The following is a 19,133-nucleotide window of genomic DNA, read 5'->3' as shown; positions in this document are numbered from 1 at the left end:
GCTTTCCATTCTGGAGAGGCTCTTGTAATCCTGCGCTAGCTCCTGCTGGGCCTTCACTATCATCAACGCCTTGGCTGCTGCTTGTGTGTGTGTGTGTGTGTGTGTGCCAAGTCCCTGTGTATTTAGCAATAAGCTGTGCATGACTTTCAAAGGGGGATGAGGATGATAAAGTGAGATGACAGAAGAGCAAGCAAAAGAACGAAATGATGCTGGCCGCCATCCATCTATCCATCAGACGCTCCTAATTCAGCTAATGAGACTTCAGAAGCTTCTTGATAGGCTCGATTGATATTTCTTCTTCTCATATTGCAAATAGAAAACATCCTGACCACCTCTGAGCCCAGAATCAAGACGACAGGATTGATTAAAAAAAATAATTACATGTTAAGGTATTTTACACATGCATACCTGACATCAAGATCATTTCTAATTGACTGACTTGAAAATCTTTTTGCACGCATGACCCCTTGTTGCTAGGCAGATTTGGTCAGGCGCAGTCAGAACCGCACGACAGGCCAATCGCGCAACGCAAATAATGAACGAGACTTAAAATTGAGGAGACCCTGACGGACGGCGAGATGGACAGAAAGCCCGTCGTCGCCTCGTGGTAATGGGCAGAGTGCTCCCGGCCTGTTCCATGGAGGTCAAAGTTGGGCGTCCCCGCCGGCGTGGCCATCCCGGCTGAATGGAAGCACTCAAGATGTTGTGGATAAAAGCAGCGCATTAAAGCAAACAAGTGGCAGCCGGCTATATGCGGCGTGCTAAAAGCCACCGGCTGGTTCACCAGCGGCCACCCCCCCTTTTTGCATCCGTCCATTCCAGACAATAGAGCGTGTGCGTGTTTGCGTATGTTTACTCTCTGCATTTAGCTGGTAAAAGCTTTCGCTGCGCCTATTTACGCTACTACAAAGACCTAACAGCAGCACGACAGTTTGAAGACGCGTGGTAAAAGCTGAGGTGATTTTTCTTCGAACGGCCCGCAAAAAGGCAATTTGGGTTCCGACGAGGCCGTGTCGAAAACAAACATGACTCTTGAGTCCCACTGGAGACGGCAGTTAATATTCTTCACCCATGTCAGTGTCGCGCACTTTAGCAAATTTGCCAATTACTCCGTTTTTGAAGAAGTTTGCATTATGTCGCCGGATGAATAATCACCGCGGGCGGCGGGAATTAACCTTTGAATGCCTTTGTGGTCTCGCCTCATAAACACGCCCCCGCACACACAGGCGGAAAAGTCAACTCGTTGCGGAAATTGCCGCAGTATCGAAATCCCACATTGGAATAATAATAAGCGCGTCATTGTAATTCAGGTGGATCGAATGGAAATTGGATTTCTTTTCTTTTTTTTTTTTTTTTGCATATCTCTTGCATAAAAGGCAAAATGAAGGGATGCTTTGACGTCTTCATGGCATCAGAGGAAAGGAGCCAAATGAAAATCCTCGCAAGCACTCGCGGCAGACAACGAGGCACAGATCAATCAGACTATTTATATGAGAATATTCAGGATGCTCGACTCCTGGAGGCAAATTAGTCTCGGGCGAGCCCAAGCGAGAGTGACATTAATTATTTCTGCGGCAATTTGGGGGTGCGCCGCGTGAACTACCGTGATGAGAGATCCTCTCATACAGAAATGTTGTTTTCTCTCATTGTAATTGCCGGCGCACTTCGGGTTATTGCAGCCATTTACTTTGTGGTGGCGACACAGCGAGCGTGCCCGCTGAGCGCGAGCGGTTTGCTTTCGGGAAAATTTAGGAGCGTTTGCTTGCAAAAAAGGTAACGTTTTCCAGGTGGGAGGGGTGAGCGGCCTTTGGCACAGGCATGGCGGATGTCGCCTGATCCGAACTTCACTACGCTTTGAATATTATCTATCGCCATTTTTTTTCATTCACCGCTTATCCTGTTCATGTTCACTTATGGATGCGCGAGATAAACGTGTTGATTTCCTAGCGCAAAAAGATCAGACGTTCTACGGCGCGGCTCAGACGATTGAGTTGATTTGATTTTTTTTGGGCCTCTCGTCAGAATTAGGGGATTAGGATTGCCCCCCCCCCCACCTCCAAACCCCCGGAAGGCGACTGTTCTTTGAAATGTGTTTGTGTGGAGGTTGCCGACGCATTTGGGGCTCATGAATAAGTGATTTCTGTTTATAGGAGCATGACGCCGCTGCAATATTGATGCCGCTCGGACCGACGACGCGCCCGCCCGCAGGAGAAATTCTCCGCCGGCGTTGCAATATTTAGCGGGTGGCGATGGATGTGTTTGATAAGAAGGCGCAAAAACAAAACAGAGATGAATCCCAGGCTCGGTTTTCATTCGGTGAAAACGCGGACCCCCCGCTTGGTGCCTTGAAGTTCAAGTTGTCCTGCGTGAGAAATAAAATGGAACAGGAAGTCAGCCATTTTGGTTTGGAAGCAACAAATTAGAAATGGATTGCGCGGTCGCCTACATACTTCTATATCGGCTACGACCTTGTACACAGCGAAGTAAGGATTCCAAAGCGTGTTCCACGGCTCATTAGACACACAAGTTCAAAGTTAGGCCTTCAAAATAAAAAGCACTTTACAAGGGCACATGACGTTGCACTTTTCAAGCAAACGTTTTGGCAAATCCCACGCAGCCTCGGCTCCATCCTCGCCGCCGATCCCGAGCCGGAATGGTCTCGCCGAGAGCTCAGCTGTGACTTTGCTGCGTCTCAAACGTAATCAATCAAGAGTCCACCTGCGCCGTCCTTGGCCACGTCGGCAGAACGAATACAAAACAAGGCAGTCAAGATAAGTTATGGCCGTCGGCGCATCCCGCTCGCCACCAAAGTATTGCTTCTTTGATGGATGTCCGGTTTCCGCACGGCAATCACGTCACACGCTGTAATCTGGGACTGTACGATTTTTCCTTTGTCTTTGGTGGAGGGGTCACTGGGGGCGCCGTCCGCAAACACATCGATAGCGATCAATGATGCTTTAGGGGACCACAAAATAAATGGAAGCTCTTCTTATTTTTATTTGATCAGCTTCCATAAACGCCTACTTTTGCAAGTCCGGCGTCTAACGCTAAAGCCGCAGACCCCCTTTATCAGTGTTTGTACTCGGCTACCCCGGTGGCTGCTTTTCATGTTCCATTAAACACCAATCCGATGTTCCCATCTCGACGACATGAATAATGTCTTCGCTCAAAGTCGACAATCTGCGCTCGGCTGCCGACGTGACGGCGCTTGAGGGAGAAGCCGCTCGAGCGGCGACGCATGTTTGACATATGCGGGGAGCGACCGAAGTGACTGAATCTCTTCTGTTTTTATTTTAAACGTCCTCTGTGACAATAGGCGAGTTGTCGCGGCGGAGAGAAAAAACAAAACAAAAGCGCAAACAAGACAGAAATGATGGCGTCTCTTTTGACCCGACGTGTTTTGCGTAACGACACTCGACCGCATCGATGATGTACAATCCAATATAAGGACGCGATAGCGCGAGTCGACAGGCGGCGCCGATACGCATCTGAAAGGCCGCGCGACGGACAGCGCCATCCACTTGGCGGGTAATCTTGCCGAAGCAGGTCGAGGCTGCGTATTTATCAGGTAGGCCCATCTTGTTGGAGGAATATTTCACGCAGATATCGCAGTGACATCTTCGACGGGCTCGTTAATAAACGACGTCGAGCTCGGGCTCACCCGCCCTTGCCGTCGACTTAACGCTTGGTTACACCGAATTGGAGGTTCTGTTTTTAAAAAAAACCATCGCTCTTGACAACGGACTAATTGGAACGCCGACGCTACTGATTAGCGACAGCGCCTTCTATTAGCGCATTTAGGTTGGAGCCGACGGGAATTCACAAGCGCGGGTAAAAACGTTTTACCGACAACAAGATGGCATTAGTGCCATTTGACAAAAAAAATGTTGGTTTTTTTTTGGATGTACAATTTCAATCCTGGTGAAAACCTTAGGGGACTCAAACATGATCCCCTTCCCATATTTTGAAAATGATATACTTGACTTTTTTTTATGATTGAAAGAGGAATTGTCTTCATCGCCGTTTGTTGCCTCGGCTACCGGGGCAACGCCGTCGATATGTGCACCTTAATATGCTTATTAAAAACGCAAGTGATGGAAATGCGCACTGAGGAGAGATGGATTGCATTGATTACAGGTCTCCCTTTCCACGGAGGCGGAACCCGAGCAAAGTGGTCGGTAAGAACAAAGTTAAGAGGCCAAAAACGACAGCCACAGCTCGGCAAAAGAAAAAAGACTTTGCTTGTGAAACCATGCTTCGAGGAGAAAAGTACACAAGAGATGGTTTTATATGGGAGGCTGTGAGTGTGTTTGGGGCCTTAAGCTCCACGCTAAGCTAATCCTACGAGCGCTTCCTTCAGCTTTTCTCAGATGGTGCAAGAGGAGGTTACAACTTGCGGAGAAACCAAAAGATACACAGCAACAATTTTCAAAAACAACAAATAAAGGGTAAAAAATATAGGGGAAAAAAAAGTGGAGTGAATACGTGAGACGCGACTGTCGAATCGCATTTAGCAATACTGGAGAAGAAATATCTGCGGGACGGCAAACACAAAAAGGAAGCTTGCCAATGGGTGATTGATTCCCCCCACTTGTGTGCTCTGTGTTCTTTATCGCTTTGATTGTTTTTGTCCTCAAACGCGACATACTAGTGGGCAAAAACAAACCATTAGGCTGCAACTGAGTAGACATACATGCACTCCAATCTTCTTTGCTTTTTGTTCATTAGGACAAAAGTGATGGCTGGGAGTTGCTCAGATGGGAATGACCAACACGAGTGTGATTCTTCATCCTTTGTGAAGAAAAACTCTTATTAGTGCCGTACCGACGAGCTGAGCATCTCCCGTGTCAAGGACGCACACAATGTCCACTGAATGAAAATTGTGGCACAAAGTGTGGAAATGGGATTGTTCTTACCGAAGGCTTGAAATAAAGTACAGCCAGCCCGGGAGTCATAACAAAAGACAAAATGGTCACGCATTAAATGCTACACCTCTGTGAGGCCATCGCAACAACACATATTGGAACTCCCGAGGCGGGGAAAAACAACCTGCCGTGTCGAATTCATCAAGCCCACTTTTGCTCAACTTTCCCGAGAAAGGAGGACTTTGTCAAATGTCAGCAGAGAGGGGCTTGAAGTGGCTGATAAAGACGCGCGGAGCCAAAGCCAGGCTTCGTCCATCACGTCCGCACGGCTGGTGAGTCTTTTATTTGGCGTCACGCCGCAACGCGCCGTATCATCTTCTCCCGGGCTGTTTTGACTTACGGTGATATCGGAGGAGGGCGAGTCGGCGACGGAGTGCCGATGCAAGATAAATTAGTCGCGTGTTAGACCACGTGGCCGTCCAAGCGTGACGTTAGCTCCGAGCCGCTGGGAAACCTCCGCTCGATTATGTCGTCCATTTTGAAACCGATGGTTTTATGCGGGGGAATTAACAGTCATATATTTTGTCATTTCAATAGTCGTTGTCTCCACAAAGCAAAGAGAAAATTTGAGTACGGTTTCTATTTTAATCCGTTGGAAGTCGGCCATTTTGGCGGCCATTTTGGCGGCAAGTTTGCCGATGTGTAGAACATTTCGCTACGTGAAAGCTATGAGGCAGGTCTATCGTGAGGAGACTGACAGGTTTGACAATAAAACGCTCATCCCATTTTTGATAGCGTGAAATTCCTTCCCTGCCACGAGACGCTGCAAATCGTGTGAGCCTGACCCGTAGGTGTGAGTCACAACTCTTTCGAGCGCTAGCTGCCTCTGAAGGCCACTGATAAGGCCTCCCGTGGGCCACCTGACAATCCCCACGCTTATTTACCGCACTTCAGGCACAGCGAGTTTTATCTGCGAACAAAAATGTCACAATTTTGGGTTGAGTTTGCATCAGCCGCTTGCCTCGCGGAGAGACCGCCGAAAAAGCCGTACGCACCAGATGGCGGACAATTTTCTGTGCGAGACTTTGAAATGGAAATGCTGCGAGTAGATGAGCTGCCAGGTGCGGCGAGCGTGTGAAGTATAGTGGGTGGATAAATATATGGCTCATCTTGGCACACGAGACATCATCAGCCATTTAAGCGCCTCTCTATACATGCAGATGGCATGCAGAGTATTTGCACAAAAGACACATCAGGAAACAGCTTAAGGCACGCTGACTATTTTTTTTTTCATCTTGTGATCCCGAGGAGGCACAAGCGGGGATTGGACAACCTGCTGCGTCGATTTGTTCACAACACCAACAATAAAAAACGAGTATTATAAAGTGAGCAAAAAATAAACAGTTAAAGCAGTTAAAGGAAAATATAACGGGAATATTATGGGAATAAAATAGCCATTTTCAAGATATATTTAAAAATCTATTTTTCATTATTAGATTTAGCGATGCTTTTACATTTATTTTTATTGCCACATTTTTGGACTTGCTATTTAAAGACGCAATATATATTTAAAGGCACACAATATATTTATATCAATAAGCCACAACCCAATTTCATGTGTTAGCATCGTTGCTATTTTTCTTACGGCAAGCGGCCGACATCTGATGCTTAAAGGACAAAATGCAGCGTTTGACATCCACGTGGCTCCGAAATAAGAAGAAGGAAGTCAACTGGCAGGTCAAAGTTGTCGCGTCATTATTGGCTTTGTGCAGAAGCGAGAAGGCACATATTTGTCCAATAACTCGGGGTTAGTGGGCAGCGGCTAACCTCCCCTCCGCTGCACACGTGCGAGACGGCGAGGAGGCAAGACCCTCGAGAGGAAACGCATGACCGCTGCCATTGATCATTACTTTGCTATGTTTAACAGCCAACAGCAAGACGGGCTCCCCGCAGCAGACATGGACGTTCCCCGCCGGTGGGTGGACATAAAACGACGCTGGAGCTAATGAAGGTGCACGGTGGCTGCGCCGAATCCTCTACGGAAGGCCCGCAGACAAGACCGAGTCTCCGTGTCGCAGTCAAGCAGAATTTGTTCATTTACATATAGCATGCTCTTAGATGAATAACGGAAAATAGCAGATGTCCCGAAGGAAATGAAAGTTTAATGTTTACTGTATCTTATTAATTCCCCCCCGATCCCGCCCTCTCTCCTTTCGCTCAACACTCGCCGAGGAGTCGCCCACGCTGAGTGAATCAATTACGAGCGTGGCGAATGCAAAACATATTGGCGTCGAAGCACTGTGTCATCATTAAAATACACAAGCCTCAACGAGAGTGACGGCGCATGCTAATGTAGCTTTTTTGTCAACGCTCGCCGATCGCCTGGCTGGAGGAGCGCAAGCCTTCCACTAGATTACGCTGTGAAACCGAGCGCGACATTTCAAAAGTCAAGCTAGCCCTCTTATAAGCTAACGTCTTTGCCGGGTGTCTGGCGCCACTTGCGTCGCCGCGTTTGCCTGATTTCCAAAGGGAATTACGGTGTGAGAGTTCGTAATTAAAGTGTGGCGTATCGCCGAGCGCCGCCGACGAGCGGATGTGTTGCTGCCTGTCTAAAGTGTTAGCTAGCTAGCTACATCAAGTACATCAAGTCTATTAATAGCCCGCCGACTTCCTTCAAGCAATATTAGCGTTCATCACGCCGCGGGCCGAGGCAACATTGACAACGAGCGCCCATCGACGCTTCACCTGATTACTTGAGTGCACTCAAAGCACAAAAGTCTGGTCACCAGTCAATTGAGATGATGTCAAAGTTGAGCAAATCAAAATCCTTTGGTGCACTGGGAAATGGCTTGAGATCGTCATTTTCCAGCATTCTTCTCTTAGCCTGGAGTCCTCCAGTTAATTATGCGTGGCGCCGTCATTTTTACCCCATCTCGCTGGTTCCCGTACAATCAGCCTAATCAGATTGCGGCAAAGTGGCCTGGCACCTTGCTTGCCTTGATAGTCCCTCTTGATTACTTGGCGGGCAGAACAGTGGGAGCTAATGGCCTATTTGACAAGCTCTCTCTCTCTCGCTCATCGTGCCTGAGCGGTAGATATCTTCGGAATCAGAACATATTTTCAACACCTACGGCGATCATTTGCGATGATGCAATCCGAGCAAATCCTACAGTTGAAGATCTCGAGGACCATTTCTCACTTCCTGCGTGCCGACTGGCTGTCGTGACACTCCTGAGCTGTTTGCCGGGAGGCGTGTAAGCCGCCTCAGTGTGTCCCTGGCGATGAGCTACAGGTTACGCAGAGGACGCGTGAATCGCAAAGTGGAAGCCCGCCAACATGCCAGGAGACGCTTCAGATGGCATGACGGGGGGCGGGGCCCCGGATGTCATCTCTCATAAATGTGAGTGACTGGAGGGCACTCGGCAATGACAAGCAAATGCTAGCCGCATTTTCTGCATGTCCTTGTGGAGAGGGTCATGAAGGCATCAGACAAGGGGGAGGCTCCGTCCGTCCGTCCGTCCGTCATCGCTCAGCGTCTGCGTGTCTTGATGCTAATCGGAGCTGATCATCAAACCTAATTGGCCTCTTCGACTGGAGGAAGCGCCGACGTTTGGTTCAAAGGTCGCTCTCACTTCTGCCATCTGAGGTGCATTGGAAATCTTCATGTGCTAAAAATAGCAAACTGTAAAACCAAGATAGACAACGACGTCCCGCAAGGCTCAATACTAGAACCGCAGACTTTTTCCGCAAAGTTCAAACTGTCTGCAGTTACAGTTGAAACCTTTCCCCCCCCATCTGACTAACAAACACTTCGACACACACACACACACACTTCGACACCGTTAATGCGCCGCTCCAGTCAGATGAACAGCGGGCGCCGAGTGCACCACCGGCAGACGAGTCAAAGGTTCTTCCTCTCTGGGGAGGAGATGAAGAAATATAGTTTGACAAGGCGAGAAAGGAAGCAGAGGTGATTCCTGTGACACGTGCCGTCTCTTTAATCCCCGTTTTAATTTCCACGGGCGCCACCTCTGTCACCCCGTTCTCGCTTATCTCCGCTTCTGTCTCGTCGCATCCGCCTTGCATTCGCCACCTTATCTTTGTCATCTTCTCACCTGGCACGACCACCCGTTTTTACTCTCCCCCTCCTCGTCTCTCTCGCTTTCTGGGCTCGGTTGTTTGAGGTCGCGCTCGGGGCGTACTGGGACTTGAGTCTATTGATGTAGTCGTAGTTAAAAAGCATCCTTGTCCAAGCACTTCACTAGCGACCGCAATAATCAATACGGGAAGTCAGACATCACGGAGCCAATGTGCTAGGTGTGCATTTTCTTGCTATTAACCTCAAAGTAGCTGGGATATTGGGGGACTTGCCGCGTTCCAATAGATGCAATTTAGAGCGGAGTTCCTCTAGGATACGTTTAAGGTCCATTCATTTTGTGTCCAGGTCGAAGCCTTCAGCAAAGGTAGAAAATCGCCATGGCGACTCAAAGATCTCAACCGGAACGGATTTCCACAGGAGTCGAGAACCGGCCTAGTCGCCAGATGCTCCCTCGCATGAAAATTGCACAAAAGCGTTTGGAAGTCTTGGCGCAACGCTTCGTTCTCACACTGGCAAATTTGCATGAAAGCAATTATCTGGAGGTTCTTCCCCCCTCCCACGGAAATTTTGCCGCGAGTGTACGCGCAGCGATTGCAAATGTAGACGTGGTTAAAAACGCCCCTGTGCTGTTTTTTTTTTTTTTTTTAACCGTTGGTGCTAAAAAAGAAAATAAAAAATGTGCGGATGATACTTTAAGTTATTTATGGAGTGTGTGAGTCGGCTACTCCGCCAGAGCATCCAGCAGAAGCAAAAAGAAGGGAAGAAAAAAACTACAAACAATGTGTCAATATTAAAAAAAAAAAAAAATCCAAATTGAATTTTCGAATGAACAGCAAATCGTTAACGAGGAGTCAAGTTGTTTGGCGCCGCCCTAGAGGCAGCTTTGATCTACTCTTGCTTGTTTTTGTTTTGGGGTTTTTTTTCTTTGAAAATGAGTTTAAGAGCCTCCTGGGAGTTTCTTCCTTGAGAATATAGATTGTATTCTATTTCAAGGCAAGAGATTAGTGGCGACTCCTGCTGCTTGCCGCGTCTTAATTGTTCAACGTTGTGCTTTCATAGACACATTTGGCATTTGGTCAAAAATAGTCCGTTTGAACATTTCTACATGAGTCATACCAAATATTCCCTTTGGCTACTATTTTTGGATCTCAACTTAGTTGAAATTAACTCATTTAGTGCCATTGACGGTTACAGACGTCAAATTTATGAACTGGGTTGGCAGTACATTTTCAAGCACATTTGATATTTTGCATTTTCATGGGAATTCTTTTAGCAGGGGACTTTCAAAGTGATGTGAAGAAAAGACCAGCAAACTTGAAAATTGCCCAGACCGAGGCTTTCATCCTCGCTCTGTACGCCGTTGTTCGAGTTCTTTGGTGTGTGAGTAACAATGATTGGGCCTTCCGTGGACTCAGACATAATTACCGCTAATCGTGTTGGCATTCACGGCCCAATTAAAACGTTTGCGTGAGCAGGCCGCACGGAACGGAACGATGCCCGCATGGGCGAGCGCTATCGACACTTCATCTCCGATGGCTGGCAAAAGCGACACCCGGCTTGTGTTTACACCAAGAAATGGGAAGATCTGCTATCTGTGCCGCAAGGACACACATTCCAAAATATTTGGAGTCGTTCTATATAAATCAGGGCAAAAATCCAATTTTTTATTCCTCGCTTGTGACTTTAATTGGCTTTTGGATGGAATTTCCCTCCAACCCAAACAAAACGGGGTCGCACTGAGCCAAAGGCAGATGTAAAAATAGTAAATTTAAGACTGATACATAATAAAATAGTCAGACTTCAAAAGAAGCTGAGGACACAAATTCCCTTTGCAGGAGGATTAAATGGCCGCCCATTAAAATTGTGTCTTGAGGAACTTCACCTGAACCTGTAGATGAAGGCTGGCGGACATTAACATTTTTTTTTTTTTTTTTCCGCTGTCCGTTAATCTGTCGCCAGCTGACCCTTTTGCTGACTGCTGCAGAGTGACTTTCGCTAGATTGTATGGAGTGGGCGGCGTGCGATAGGACCATTGCTGCGTTTGATACATTCAAAGGCCGCTGCCTTTGAAGGTCTCAAACGATTGGCTTTCCCTTTACATACAGTCGCTGTTCATTCAAATTAAACTGTTGCTTGGATAAGATGTAAAAAAAAAAAAAAAAGAAAAAAAAATGGCACTACATTTGTGCTTATAGATTGGCGTCCCACACGGCTCTATGCTAGGTCCACTGCTTTTTTTTTGTCAACATTGTAAATATGTATGTAATTAACTGCTGCACCAATTTCAACTCAGTTGCACAAATTTGCTAGTGCCTTGCATACATTTAAAAAAAAAATCCAAAGTGATTCTTATCATTGCTCGACTCTCTGGACATTTTCTTCAGAAAATTTGGTCCAAACTCAGAATTACATGACACCAGGAACCTTTAAGGTTCTTTGGTATACCTTTGTGTTTTAAAATGCCTTCAGTGTCTGTGCATGATAAGGAAAAGGTGGAACATGACTTAAAAAAAAAAAAAAGAAAAAAGCCTCGCCGGGGTGTTGCGTAACACGCTGTTGAATGACAAGCTCTTAAAAGCCAGGCCTCGGCCCTCATGCGCCGCTGATCCGGGTATTAAAAGACAACATAGTCGTAATTGTGCACAATTGCCGGCCTAGTCGGCCCGGTGATGAAGAAGCAACCGGCGGTGTCTCGCCGGCGAGAAGGTCAAGCGCATCTATATGCAAATGGGCGCCGCTCTCCGAGAAGACAACTTTCACCTTTTGCCTTTTTCTGTTTGCCGAGGGAGCGAGTTCTAGTCGTCACAGAGCTCAGCTTTCAATTCGTTCCAATCGGGACCATTCATTTGACGATAAATCGACACACGTGACAGGGGTCGGGGGAAAAAGAAAAAAAAACACGCAAAAGCTCACGTGAGGGCAAGTCGATATTTTGTGTTAAACTAAGACAATAGCCAAGTCTGATAAGACAATATTAAAGTCAATATTTCATTTGTTGACCAGAAGGCTCTCCGAAGAATAAAAGTTAGCAAATATGAAAATTCAATAAACCTGCGTCCCAAATGACTTTTAAATGAAAATGAGTTGAAATATTGCCAATGTTCAGCGAGGGGGGGCCCCATCATGGAAGGCAAAGGACAATTTGAAATTTGAACGTGATTTTGTTTGCCGCAAATGTAAATGAGATTTTTTTCCAATTCAGGCCCGTTTCAAGGCTCCATTTGCAATTCATCAGCGAGCAGCCTTGCTAGCAAGACTTTCCTCTTGGGAATAGTAATCATGAAATTATTGATCACGGCAGGCCGCAGATTGATTCCGGATCTACTTTTTCCTACCGTGAAACAAAGCGGCCCCATAAAACGCCGCCGCTACCTTTAGACACATTTACCTTGGCAAACAGAAACGACCTTCCCCTCGTAGCCCGCCAGGTAAATCATTAAACAGGAAACTAGTTTCTTCTCTCCACCATTCCAGGTCAAAGAAGGCAATATATTTGAAAAGAAATAAAATTGTACAAAACTTGAAGAGGACGCTGAAAATGCCCCACTGAAGAATTTCCACTACAGTCAAAGCGCACGCATGACATCCCGACATTATTGACTGGAGATTTCCGCCGGGCTTGAGAAGGCGAGTACAAAAAGGAGGCGGGCAGCGGGAGGAGGAAGAGGGCGGGAAAGCGTGTGCGCTGATGCAAAGGCTGCCGAGCTGCAGAGCCAGCCACAACCAGATGAGGAAACATTTCTTTAACATGGGGGTCAAGGAGAGCAACTCTGCAGGTGCAACATCTGGACAAATACATGAAGGGCAAAACGAATTGCAAGAATGGCGGAAATAAGAAAATAAATAAATCAAATATATATATATTATTAATAAATATAATATGATTAAAATACAACACTGAGCCCGATTTCATCCGACAGGCTCCGAACAACATGTAGAAAATCTCGTAATAATGTCTTCTAGGTGCGAGAAAAAACAATGACTGTCAGATTTCTCAAGCTGTGACCTTTACGGCTCAGCGACGCTCGCAAAACATTTCCCCGTTTCAGCTCATTGTTTTGATGTCGGCCCTGAAATGGAGTTTCATTATTGCGCCTCCGCTTGCACCAAAACTCTTTTCAACAACAAAAAGTGGATGTTTTCTTTTCAGTTGAGTGATCAACCAACTGAAAAGTTCACTCAATTCTAGTAGTGAGAGTTTGAAGACCAAAAGATGTGATCCTGATCTTGTGGAACACCTACAGTTTTTGTGTGCAGAGGTCTTAACTCTTCTCTCCTGCATGGACAAGCCCCCCAAAAAAAAACAACAACACCCCTAGGAAATTGTAATTGGCCCCCTCGGCAGCAGACAGTAGTGATGATTGTTTGAAAATTGACACGGCAGAGAGAGAGAAAGAGATTTATTTCCTTATTTCCTGTCTCATTGCTCCCGTTAATTGAGTTGCGCCAGTGTCACAAACAACAGCCGCTGCCACGGCGAGCAGATATTGGACTTATGAGACCGTTATAAATCCTTGATTGTGTACTTTAAGAAAGAAAAAAAAAGAAAAAAACACATCGACTATTGACTAATGCTCAGCGGCAGCCCAAGCGAGAGCCGTTATTGACGTGCCGTCGGGTCGCTAATCTTAACGCACGCTGGGCTCGTTTACAAACCTTTCTCAGGACTGCATCAGTATCGGGCCGGTGGAATTGAAAACGAACATTGCCTTTTATTAAGGAGAAACAACAAAACAGACGAAGATTGAGAAGGCTTTTGTAGGTTGGTGGCGTCCCCCCCTGGCTCCCTACCGAGACCACTGACAATCCAAGGCTCCCAGGTGAACAATCTAACCTCTTTTCGCCGGCGAGGAACAGATGTGGGATAATACGTATCAATTTTGGCCCAGATTTTGCGCCACAGCTGCATGGTGCTGAGTGGCAACAGCTGGATAATAATGTGAACTTGTGAAAAATCGAAATGTGTTCTTGGCGGACTTCCCATTATTAGGCGCAATTGAGCAGATCTGAAAGAATCCACTTTGTATCTCCACAAGGTACACAGGGGGGGAACGCATTCACCAAATGACATCGTAAACTCCACGACTTGGCCACAAAGGCGATTCCCCCGACGCCGACCGCCCGTTAATTCATCAAGGCGGCAGCGTCCCAATGACAGCACACCGATTGTCACACACGCCCACTAATGAGGACTCGGCGGCCATTGCGAGGGGGCAAAGGTCGGCGGCGGGAGCGTTTGATGGAAGATTAGGTCGGTGAGTCACGCGAGGGACGGGGACACACACAAAGACGCCGCATGCCAAAGCACAAAGAATGCTATTGGCCAATTTGAACGACCCCCCCCCCCAAAAAAAACCCTGCAAATATATAAAATCAGGCTTCGACATTATGTTGTGTTTTTACATTCACATGAATGTCAACATTACTGATGGTGTTCCACAAGGCTCAATTCTATGCCCTCTAATAAACATCACAATGTTGAAGAACGATGACTACCATCAGTGGCCCTTCCGCAAATGGGTTGGGGAAGAACACGCTAATTAATTCATAATAAAATCAGAGTCCATTTTGAAGCGCCTCCCGCGACACGAATTTGTCGTCATAACGAAGACGACGACCTCCGTCCGACCTCATTCGACACGGCCGACTCGGGTCGGGTAATTACGCACGCGGTCTGCCGGGCGGCGTTGCTGATGTCGGCACATTTGTGCTGTGGGACCTGAGTCGCTTCACTGCAGCTGATTAACACTTTTAGGCCCGCGCCGACGCCGGCTCGCATACCGGCCGGCGAGTCAGACGAAATGCCAAGACGACGGCGAGGGAGGGAGGTAAATACTCGGCGTGCAAGCTGTAAGTACCGGAAAGGAAGTCGGCATTCAAGGCCGCCTCGTGGACGAGCTTCCCGTGTGTCAGCCGAGGCCATCCCGAATGAGTCACAGTCTGACGAGAGCTGATAAGAGCCCGCCGACGGAGAAGACGCCGCTTTTCAATCACACGCAGATGCGAGGCGGCAGGCAAACACGCACGCACACAAAAACAGTCCTTTGCCAAAAAGGCTTTGGAAAAATCCAATCAGGCGGATGTTTAGGGTTGGGTTGTTGTTTTTTTAAGCAACATCGACTTGCATGTAAGGTGGTCCGCCAGAAAAGGCTCGAGTGAACTGTTTGAGTCGTCGCTGAGCTTCTGTTTCACGAGAGACCTTTTGCCAAATCAATTACCCACGTTGGCAAAACGAAAACGTCGCCTCGCTAAAAAGTTGCCATTTTCCTGTCCGCTCGACTTGAAGACATTTTTGCCACTCTTAATTGATTCAACCGGAAAATCAAAGCCAATCGTCGCCGACATATTTTCAAAGTTGCCACGAATGCCTTTTGCGACGTAAACACATCTTTTATAGTAAAGTGAATCCAAAGGCAGATCGCCATGGCAACACAGAGGCTGAAATCTAATTGGATAAAAACATCTTAACAGAGATGGAGAAACTTGATTAAAAAAAAAAAAACGAAGCCAAAACACAAAGTCCTTTTACTACTGCAGCTTTTGAGTGTTTTTTTTCTTTCTTTTTTTTTTAACCTTGGATGGATTTATCAGGTTTCGGGATCACGAACTTTGGGAGCTCCCATTCTCTCTTATTACAAAGCGCTCCAACAAGTGCGCTAACTAATGACTACTCAGGATGCAGGCAAGTGTAAATACAGAAGAGCCGAGAGCTGAGTGGATGTTTTTGTCCTCTCTGTATGTGTAGAGCAATATCTCCCCTCACAAACAGCCCCCCCCCCCCACCCTCCTCCTCCTCCTCACCACCGCTGGAAACAAAGAGCAAGGACTCTTCCATGTCGGCGCAATCTGCCGCCATCTGGGAGAGCGACTCAGAATCTGTGTGATGAGGAAGGCATAACACATTTTGGATGAGGAGGTGTAGAGAGAAAACACGGCTGGGGAGGCTGATGTAAATGGCAAGATAGTGATCTGCTGATGAAAAGCAGCCCCGGATGACACTACAGCGACCGCACGCACGCACGCACGCACGCTACATTATGCATGCGGCACTGGCTCGGAAAATTTGAAGCCACTTTTATTTGGGGCTGACGCAACATCCGCCGGGTCAAAAATCTTACACACTTTGGAATGGTCTCGCTGGGGAATGGCTTGTTTTGGCTGCTGCCGCCCGTCACACACTCAGAGAAGCTTAGAAGTGAACAAAAATGCTGGGGCAGCACACGTAGACATGCATATATTCTTTATCGTGCAGGGAAAACGACTCATGTGACAGCATTAAACGGCATTCCTGTCACACTGCCTCCTGGTGGCGAAAACACAAACAGCCGACAGATGTTTTGAGTAACAAGCAAGTTCAACTGGAATCTCAAGGCGCTACTGTATCAGACAAAGAACAACTCAAATGTGACATCACAGGTTCATTTTCAGAATTTTTTTTCCTGCTTCAAAATAAACTATGTGCCTGGGCTCAACCAAGATTGGGAGAGCTTAAAAAAAAAAAAACCATGAATGGTGCGTTACATACTGCTCATTTGGTGGCGACCTCTTTAACGGCACATCCCAAGTGGAAGCTTGTAGAACACAATTCAAGCTCGCTTGCCGCTGTGATGGAGCTCGGCTCCCTCTCGTCAAGAATTTCCACAGCTATGCGACACACGCACAAGCGCGCACGCGCACACACACACATACACACACACACACACACACACACACACACACACACACACACACACACACACACACACACACACACACACACACACCCCATACACGGCACGGTAACAAGCGCCTACAGTGGCCACACGGCCGTGCGCGTCTCCGATTGGACGGCGGCGCTGAATGGCGTTTTCCACCCACTTTGCTCATTGGTGCGCCGGCGAGGAGAATCGTGCGGCGCGGTCCACTACCACCGAGAGGAGGGGGCGGGACTACAGCGGCCACCTTAAATTCCGAGGACGCCGGAGGAGCTCAAGTGTCGGCAGGCTCGGACTCCATCCGCGGAACGGCGCAGTGAGCACAGTGGAAGAGGAGCGAGGACGCGCGCGCGCGCTCATGGAAGTGAAGGATATTTAAGCACCTGCCTGGGGGGCGCACAGGTATTCTTTGTTTCTGAGGAGGTTGGCATGCATAAAAAGGCGCGCGTCCGCATCGGTGCGCGCCTGGCTCTTCTCGAGGCGGAGCGCGCCGAGTCGAGTGTCTTTGTTGAGGCAGCAGCGTCCGTGCGTAAAATGTGCGCACTGGCGTGTTTGGGTGACGCCTGTGCTTATCCCTCCCACGCAGACACCGCAGTCCATGCCTCTGCCTTGCCGGGTCCTTGATGGGAAACCAACTGGACCGGATCACCCACCTCAACTACAGCGAGCTGCCCACGGGGGATCCGTCCGGGCTGGAGAAGGACGAGCTGCGCGTCGGCGTCGCCTACTTCTTCTCCGACGAGGAGGAGGAGACGGCGGACGAGCGCACGCCGTCCGACTGCGGCTTCGGCAAGGATCTGAGCCCGGCCGACGAGGACGGTGGGGTGCCGGAGGGGCCTTTCTCGCTGAGCGAGGTGGAGTACTCGGCGTTCCGCGCGCAGGAGTGCATCTTCTCCAAGCTGCGCGAGAACGAGGACCTGGACGTGTACGCGGCCACAACTTTGCTGGGCGTGTGCAAGCCGGGCGACCTGCTGGAGCTGGTGGCCGCCGCGCAGCCGCCGCACTGGGCCGTGTGCGAGCACGACGGCCGCGTCATCCACTTGCACAAGGGCGAGATCCGGCGGGACGCGCTGCTTGAGGTGTGCAACGGGCGGCGCGGCAGGATCGCCAACGGCCGCTACCGATACCGGCCGCTGCCCGCCGACCTGGTGGTGCAGAACGCGGCGGGCCACGTGGGCTTGCGCAGCGACGAGATCAGCTGGACCAACTCGGAAAGTTTCGCCGCCTGGTGCCGCTTCGGCAAGCGCGAGTTCAAGGCCGGCGGCGAGGCGCACTCGGCGGAGCCGCAGTACTTGCTCAAGGTGCGCCTGGCTGGCAGCGGCGTGCACACGCTGGTCTTTCGCAGTCTGGAGGACTTGATCCGCGAGCGGCGGCGGGTGGACGCCAGCGGAATTCTTGAGGAGCTCTCCCTGGTCAGCGGGGGGAAGGAGTGATGGGGGTTTCCTTCGGATCTGGCCCAAGCGCCCCCTCCTCCTTTTGGGGGCGCGGACCTGTTGGTTGTGGACAGCACCGTGATGCGTTTCAAGGCCGCAGGCGCTGAGCTCTTGTGGAATGTGGAACCGTGTAAACAAGATAACGCCCCTCCCCCTTTTCATCCCACCTAAAAAAAGACCCCCGCCCCGACCTCTCATAACTGGGCTTGGTTTGGATGCTGGGGGGAGGGGGGTGCTGCCGCGTTGAGAGTCCTCGTCCAATATTTGAGCGTCTCCCTCCCGGTCACACATAAGCTGCCTAAAGAACGACGGAAAACCAAACGAAAGCATTTTTTGGCTTGCACAAAAGCGCCCCTCTTCTTTGCCATACAATGACAATATAGTTTATTGTCAGCCCACAGCCATCCTGCTCCACGCCAATGGATCTGTGTGCGTGTAGAAAGAAAATGTATTCCTTTATTTTTGTATTTGCGTTGAGTGGATTATTGATCCTGATCTTGTCGCCCCGCCCTCTTTTTTGGTTGAAATAAATGGAGGTTGAAATATGAAAACAACTGCTTGCTCCAGCAGATGTTATTAGGTTGATACACACACTCACACACTGTATGAATTATTCATCTGCTGCTGACCTGCCCGAGGCTCGGTAGCTTTCATATATCTGCCCATATTTGAAAGACTCACCTGTGCATGCCAAAAAAAAAAAAAAAATCCACGGGAAGTTTGAGCAAGTGTACACCTCGAGTGTTTGTCCTTGCTGTGATTTACGTGAAGCGTCGCAAAGGGAGCTAGCGGAAGCGCTGTGCTTGCTCTTTCAGAATAAGAGCACAAAGAAATAGCAGGCTACCCTAGTTAACTTAACTCCCCCTTCCCTTGAGAGTGATCGAAATGAGGCTAGTGGGCCGCGAGATGTTGCCAGGAAGATTTGCGAGTGACCATATGTGCCAGTGGGCTCCGGGAAGACTGCGAAGCAACAAGCTCCAACATTGAGCGTCTTGTTTTGCTTCAGCCATATGTTGCCTGCATCTTTATTCATGAGGGTCTG

The 19,133-nt window shown here is 48.6% G+C and overlaps 1 protein-coding gene across 1 annotated transcript; it reads left to right on the top strand.

The window, feature by feature from the left end:
• Nucleotides 1-16,952: 16,952 nt before the first annotated feature.
• lratd1 (LRAT domain containing 1) lies at nt 16,953-18,609 on the top strand. The gene is made up of 2 exons (XM_085937944.1): nt 16,953-17,060; nt 17,245-18,609. The coding sequence occupies exon 2, from the start codon at nt 17,282-17,284 to the stop codon at nt 18,089-18,091; it is 810 nt and encodes a 269-aa protein (XP_085794070.1). The 5' UTR covers nt 16,953-17,060; nt 17,245-17,281; the 3' UTR covers nt 18,092-18,609.
• The last annotated feature ends 524 nt before the right edge of the window (nt 18,610-19,133 follow it).

This window comes from Syngnathus leptorhynchus, chromosome 18, assembly GCF_054491065.1.
Source record: "Syngnathus leptorhynchus isolate UIUO chromosome 18, UIUO_Slep, whole genome shotgun sequence".
Taxonomy (NCBI): domain Eukaryota; kingdom Metazoa; phylum Chordata; class Actinopteri; order Syngnathiformes; family Syngnathidae; genus Syngnathus; species Syngnathus leptorhynchus.
The sequence above is the reverse complement of the archived record's forward strand: the minus strand, read 5'-3'. Positions and strand labels throughout refer to the sequence as shown.